This window comes from Nuphar pumila, chromosome 5, assembly GCF_984573655.1.
Source record: "Nuphar pumila chromosome 5, dmNupPumi1.hap1.1, whole genome shotgun sequence".
NCBI classification, from domain to species: domain Eukaryota; kingdom Viridiplantae; phylum Streptophyta; class Magnoliopsida; order Nymphaeales; family Nymphaeaceae; genus Nuphar; species Nuphar pumila.
In genome coordinates, this window is record NC_143253.1 from 109,309,108 (window position 1) to 109,316,632 (window position 7,525).

The 7,525-nt window shown below is 38.1% G+C and overlaps 1 protein-coding gene across 2 annotated transcripts in view; it reads left to right on the top strand.

Annotated features, from left to right (window-relative positions):
- LOC149838074 (serine/threonine-protein kinase CTR1-like) overlaps window positions 1-6,324 on the top strand; it is a 75,225-nt gene extending 68,901 nt beyond the window's left edge. The window contains exons 13-17 of one of the 2 annotated variants that reach the window (XM_090006353.1): window positions 3,490-3,558; window positions 3,649-3,780; window positions 4,714-4,808; window positions 4,884-5,091; window positions 6,106-6,324. In XM_090006353.1, coding sequence (XP_089862479.1) covers window positions 3,490-3,558; window positions 3,649-3,780; window positions 4,714-4,808; window positions 4,884-4,992 — 405 coding nt within the window. In that variant the 3' untranslated portion in view covers window positions 4,993-5,091; window positions 6,106-6,324. The remainder of the gene's footprint in view (window positions 1-3,489; window positions 3,559-3,648; window positions 3,781-4,713; window positions 4,809-4,883; window positions 5,092-6,105) is intronic. The other variant, XM_090006354.1, reaches the window with a different exon arrangement.
- The last annotated feature ends 1,201 nt before the right edge of the window (window positions 6,325-7,525 follow it).

Consider the following 7,525-nt stretch of genomic DNA (forward strand, 5'->3'; position numbering starts at 1 on the left):
TGAGATTCACGGCTGATGCTGTGGTTTTTCTTCACACAGATTTTCTTCACAGAGATTTTCTTCACACAGATGCACGCTAGATATTTGAGGGTCACAGTACCACAAACACTGATGAAAGAAATCACAGATTGATGCTGTGATTCTTTGAGATTCACGGCTGATGCTGTGGTTTTTCTTCACACAGATTTTCTTCACAGAGATTTTCTTCACACAGATGCACGCTAGATATTTGAGGGTCACAATATCACACAGATTCACGCTGGGATTCACGGCTGAGTATTTGCTCCCAGATTTTTTGGCTCACGCAGATTCACGGTTGGGATTTGCTCTGCTGACGCTGATGGATTCACGCTGGGATTTGCTCCCAGATTTTTGGCTCACGCAGACTCAGGCTGGGTTTTCTTCACGCAGACTAGGCTTTCACGCAGATTCAGGCTGGGTTTTCTTCACGCAGACTAGGCTTTCACGCAGATGGGCTTTCTTCACGCAGGCTGGGCTTTCTTTCTTCACGCAGGCTGGGCTTTCTTCACGCAGATCACGCTGGGCTTTGATACCATGAAAGAAGGAGACCCTAATCGATAGTGAGAGAAGAGAAGAGAGGGAGAGAGAGATTCCAGATGAAGGAGGGTTCAGTCCATCGTGACTGCCCTCTCATTCTATTTAAAATAAAATGTAAAACACTAGGGTACGAAAATACCCCTTTACAAAATGTTATTTTACAACACATGGACTGGATCTGGACCCGATCCATTACATAAATGGATCGGGTCAGACATACACAATGAAGATAACGATGCCTTCTTTTCAAGAAGACACTTGTGATGTGTCCAATCTTGATGTGTCACCATCGAGTGATGGTGTTAGTAATGAAAATATTAATGTTTACACCCGGAGAGATCAAGGAAGGCCTATTAGTGCCTTAGAAAAATACTCTCAAATTTCTGAATCTTCAGAAAAGCCTCCCATTCGGCACTCTTCTAGCGAATCAATCCCCCCCTAATAGGTTTGTTTCCTATGAGTCTTTAGCACCCAATTATCGAGCATGTTTGATAACCTTACATTCATATTATGAACCCACTCACTATAATCAAGTTAAAACTCTACCACATTGGGTTGAAGCAATGAAACTAGAATTAGATGTGCTAAGAAAGGCTAATATTTGGGAAATTGTCAAACTCCCTCCATATAAAAAACCTATTGGATGTCATTGGGTCTTTAAAGTTAAAACTAAAAGCGATGGATCCTTGGAAAGATATAAAGCCAGGTTAGTAGCGAAGTGATATTCGCAAGAATATGAAATCGACTATGAAGAAACATTCGCTCCTGTAGCCCGAACGACTAGTGTCAGAACTCTAATAGTTGTCGCATTAACCAAAAAATGGACTATATATCAACTAGATGTAAAAAATGTTTTTCTGAATGGGAATTTAAATGAAGAAGTATATATGGATCCACCACCTGGAATTAATATTAGACAAGGTCAAACTCTTAAAAGCCTTATATGGTCTTAAACAAGCCCCCAAGGCTTGGTATGATCGTTTTAGTGATATCATGGTTAAATTAGGATTTTACTCATGTTATACTGACACTGCTCTCTTTGTTAAAAGTGTTGGTACTAGCATTGTTATTTTATTGCTTTATGTTGATGACATGATTATCACTGAAAACGATCAAAATAGTATTATTGATGTTAAAACCATGTTGAATAATAATTTTGACATGTCTGATTTAGGCTTTCTTAGATATTTTCTTGGTATTGAAGTTGAATATTCTCATAAAGGATATATTTTGTCACAGATGAAGCTTGCTGCATATATTTGTTCCAAGTCTGAAATTTCAGGTGATAAAAAGGTAGAAACTCCAGAAGTCATTAATGCCAAATTAAGGTTGGAGGATGGGGTTCTTCTGGAAGATCCCACACCCTACAGACAACTCATTGGATTTCTCACTTACCTAACCATCACCAGACCAGACATCGCTCATGCGGTTCACTCTGCCAGCCAATTTCAGCATGCTTCTATAACTGTGCATATGAGCACATTACTTTGAGTCATCCGATACATCAAAAACACTATAAATAAAGGGCTATTTCTATCTTCATATTCTTCATTAAACCTTCTTGCTTATATTGATGCAGATTGGGGAGGTAACCCTAATGATAGAATCTCAACTACTGTTTTTTGTGTATTTTTACCATATTTCTTAATTGCCTGAAGATGCAAGAAGAAACAGAAAGTCTCGTTGTCTTCTACTGAAGCTGAATACCGGGCTATGACAACCACACCAATGGAACTAGTTTGGGTTTGCAGTCTTCTTAAAGACATGGGGGTTGATATTGCTGGAGCTTCAAAACTATGTTGTGACAACAAAAGTGTCATATATATCGCAAGCAATCACACCTTCCACGAGCGCACCAAACATATCGAGATAGATTGTCATTATGTTCGGGATGAATTTCTACGAGGAACAATTACTCTTCTATATGTCACTTCAGAATATCAGTTGGCGGACTTCTTTACTAAAGCTCTTTCTGCCCCCCCCCCCCCCCCGCTTCATTCTTTCTTCTTGGCAAACTTTCCGTCATCTCCCCGTAAAGTTTGAGGGGGGGGGGTGTTTATATATATATATATATATATATATATATATATATATATATATATATATATATATATATATATATATATATATAATACACCATAATACCCAATATGGGTATTATGGTCATTTCACACAGTACCCGATAGGGGTACTTGGTACTTGTTTCTTTTTCTTTTTTTTGTATTTATTTTATTTTTGTTTTTTTGTTTTCATTTTTTGAGCCACATAAAAGGGGCCCACCATAGAATCGTTGGGGCCCCAACGGTCATCACAATTGTGACCGTTGGGGGCTCCTAACGACTCTATGGGAGCCCCCTTTTGGCACACCTTTTGAGGCCCTTGTGGCCTCCCTTCCTCTCTTCTTCTTCTTGTATAAATAGGGGTGAACCCCTTTGTAATATGCATTCTTGAGAGCTCTCTCTCTCTCTCAATAAAGAGACTTTTATATTTTATGTTGTGTTGTCCCTTTGTGGACTTGGCTAGTCTCTTTTGTTTTGTCCATTGTAGGACATTCTAAGTGCTTATAGCACTCTTTGTATTTCCGCGTATCTCATTACACAAGCTTCCATGCAGCTTCTGAGACAACTTTGTTTAAGATTTTAATATGTAGTAGAAGCTTGAACCATTATTCAATCAAGACTCTTATGTGACTTTCTTCTTCTCCAACCATCAAAAGGTTGTCAATAGTTTCTTTGCAGCAAGATGTCCTTGTCAGTGTTTGCTGGAGATGTTTGGGTGCATGAATACACACACATGCTTACTGATTCCTTTAGTAAATATTTGATTCAGTTAGCTTTTATTTTTGTTGTTTGTGCCTATTTCTCTTCTTTCCTGTAGCCAAGTGCCACAGCGTCCCTTCTCATGCAGCCATTTTACTTGTGTCATGGCCAGGTATGTGATTTTGGCCTTTCCCGTTTGAAGGCCAATACATTCCTCTCATCAAAGTCAATAGCTGGAACTGTAAGTTCTTGTTATTTCTTTTTATTCTTCTCTCTTTTGCAATTTGTTTTGGTTATGTTCCCTAAATTTTTTTCTGTTAAATATGGTTAGCCTGAATGGATGGCCCCAGAAGTCCTTCGTGATGAACCATCGAATGAGAAGTGTGACGTTTACAGTTTTGGTGTTATCCTATGGGAACTTGAAACAATGCAACAGCCATGGAGTAGTTTGAATCAAGCACAGGTTTGGACGTTTATGACCTTGGTGGAACTTCTTTTTTTCTATTTTTCCTTTGTCTCTCTTCTTTTATCTTCTAAGAACTCAAAAACAAAATACCATCACATAGGAAGTTCCTCTTGGGTTAAAACTTTATAAGCTATGCAAGATATATGCTACAGGACTCCGTAAAATTTCTGTTATTCGTTCTTTTTCATTTCCGCTTCTTCCTCACAACACCATGATTGATTCACAGTTACAAATTAGATTTGCAGCAATTGCTTTGGCCAAAATGATCAATGCATGGGACCTCTAGTTTGGATGACATTTTATGGATGTAATAGATTATGTTTAAAACTTTTTTCATAAATAATGATTTTTACATTCTACTGATTGTAGTGTCCATTTCTCCTTTGTCAAGGTTTCCTTTCTGTTGCAATTTATTTGACAAGTTTCAGGTGTTAGAAAATGACTCAAGACACTATCAATAGATCGAAGAAACAAAAAATGGGAAGAGGAGAAAATCAACCACAAATAACAAGGATTTTACGTGGTTTGGCAAGAGTTGCCAACCTCCACGGCCGCACTGAGTTCCACTATTAAGATTGAGATACTCACACCTTATAAAAGTCGGATTGCCCTCTTTAAATACAAGGAGTCTAGGGCAACCTATTTTGGATAAAAATTACAAAAATACCCTCTAAAATATTTTTGTGAAAATTAGAGATTTATGTCAAACTTGAAATCAGTCTCTACACTCTTCCAACATCAGGAACATGGAAACCATGGTGAAGAAAATATGAAAATCTAGTAATTTATGTATATAAATTAGGATATGCCTTTTTTTGTGTTCCATGTGAGAATGACAACTTCAAACAATGTGTTGCTTAGCCTGGTTTTACGTCCAGTTCAGATTTAACTAGTCACAGTATTATATTTTATATTTGATCTGCTCTTCAGGTGGTGGCTGCTGTAGGCTTCCAAAACAGAAGACTTCAAATTCCTAGCTATGTGAACCCGAAAGTGGCATCCATAATCGAGTCTTGTTGGGCCAAGTAGGCACTTACCTATTGTTCACCAGTGTTTATTAGACATGTTTTCTGTAACCTTATGTGGTTGTGATTTTGCAGTGAGCCCTGGAAACGGCCTTCTTTCTCTAGTATCATGGAGTCCCTGAAGACACTGACCAAGCCTCCAACACCAACACCAGCTAATGCAGAATTATCACCGCTTGCCTGAAGGTTGGAACTGCTGCAGGAAAATTTGCACAATGTCCATGATTGTTTTTAGGAAATTAGCTGGTGGCTTGAATCCTCATCAACCAGGTGAGGAATTCAGGTAGGTGTTTCTCCTTTTTCTGTTTCCTGAATTAATGTGCCACCTTGATGCTCCGTTCAACATTCTTTCTAGTAAAACAGTCACTTAGGGTGTGTTTGATAGCCAGGGATCTCAGATCCTGGTTCTGAGCTGGCATGGGGGTTGCTGTTGGGGCGTGGACACCACGCTATCATCGCTGGTTTATCAAACACTGAATCTCAGATCTGCCGGTTTGAGGATCTGAGATTCTCACTTTGGTGAGAGCAAAGTGGGGATCTGAGAACGAAAACGCCAACCCCTCTCCTTTTTAAGGTCCTTGGATTTCAAATCTGAGGAATCTCTTGGATCTGAAATTTGGGACCATGAAACGTCCCCTTAATGTTTATGTGGTCATTGTTTGCTTGTCCGTTCACTACCATTATTGAATTATTAAAAACTGTAATTCGAATTTAGGGGTTCTTTATTCATGTCCATATAATGTCTGTCTATGTCTAGTTGATTTTGAAGCCATCAGGTTGGCTGTCATTCTTAGGAGCCGAGTATATCAAACCTGCTGAATTTGGGGCACGGGAACTCAAATCATACTGTTTTATATGGCACTCTTGTTCTTTCCATATAAGGAGTCACTCGAATGTGAGAACTGGAAATGAGAGAACATCCGTGTGAGCCACCATTTTCATGGTTTTTTTGTTCTTTTCTCTTAAATCTAACCGTGTGGGTGTGATTTACATTCTTGGTTTTATAAGGACTAGCTCTCGAATCCTCCAATTATGATGCATAAATAAGATTTTTTTTAGGCTTTAAAATCAACTGCTCATAATCTTCATAAATATTCAAGCATCCAAAAATCAGATTTTTCATTGAAAATACACGATCTAACAGTTGATTTCTAGCAAATTCACCATGTTGAACACATCTACATGGTTGGATTAACAAAAAAAGATGCTTGAAATGCCCGGTTGTTCTCATATTCTAGTGACTCCCATATAAGAAGTCCTATTCATGATTTTAAGAAACATTTCTTGGTGGTGGCAGATTGTTCTTGTACATTACATGCACGTGGCCCTAAGATGGTAGTCGAGTTGCAAAGAAGCAAGAAAACAAATGTTTGAAGCAGAAGATAACTAGTCCCCAGCATTCTTTCTTCAGCTATAGATGGAATTGTATTTTCTTTCAAATTTCCTCCATATCTGATGTAGATTCCTTTCGTGTAGTGGAAATGGAAAATTCAATCTCATTGCCGTTTGCGTGAAACAGTTATTTTATTGGAATCTAGCGTTAACAGATCTGATTCGTTTCTCTGCCTTCTTCAATACCCAAACTTAAAAAGTTAATAGTAAACTGGACTTTAAGAATCCAAGTTTTAATAAATTTATTTCGAAAAACAAATTTTTGAAAATTAGTTTTTCAAAAATGTCAAATCCAAATGGGGGCATAAGGGTATGTTTTGTTTCCTAATGTGGATTGGAATGTAGGCCTTTTTTTTCTCAGGTCTTTGACTTGAAAGGCCATTTTGGGTTAATGTATCAAGGCAGAAAATATGGGAATCGGTGAAAGTTCTAGAGTCTCAGACACCGTTTCCAAACACGAGGGAAGGACCAAACAGAGATTTGAGAATGTGGCATGGCAAGAAGGAAATTAGAAATGTAATTTGTGTGTTTAGAATTAAATATCAATTAACTGCATGTAGATGAATTGAATGCTGCCTGATGCTAACAAGGTTCTTTTGTTGGTATAAAAGGGTGTGCTTGGTTCATCTTCAAGCCCATGTTTCAGTCAAAGCACACATTTAATCCTATACGATTTACAAACTTTACCTAATTGGTGGGAGCTTGCCTGCTCACAGTTTCTATTTATTTGAAAGGCAAGCTGGGGTTAGGCAGACCCCTACCAGTTATACAACTATACCATTGGGTTTTGAACACGTAACGTAAAAGGTGACATGCACTAGCTGCTCCTACCGGTCAAACGGAGCCCTTGTTGGTATGTGTGCTCACAGTTAATGTCATGTAATACTTGAGAATTTTTTATGATTATTAAATAACTAAAAGTAAATTTCGGTTTCAAATAAGATGTGCAATTTTAATTTGTATATAAATTATTAATTGACATTTAATTTGTATTTATATTTTTATTTAGATATTTAATATCTATTTGAGACTTAACTAAGTCTATTGTGGTTTTGGACATAATGGAGACCCAAGTGTGGGTCGATCCATTGGATTATGGGTTTGAACCATTTGGAAAAAAAGGATCTAAGTGGGGGGGCGCATAAGGGTAGTGGAGTTAGTGAAGCTAGTGGAAGGGGGGTCACCAACTAGGGCAACCCAAAAAGGAAGGAGAAAAAAAGCTTCTCTCCCCTCTCTCCTTAGCCGCCACTCTCACTTCCCTCTAACCCTCTTATTTCATGCATTTCACTCTCTTTCCCTTGTTCACGCCTAACTTTAACCCTATT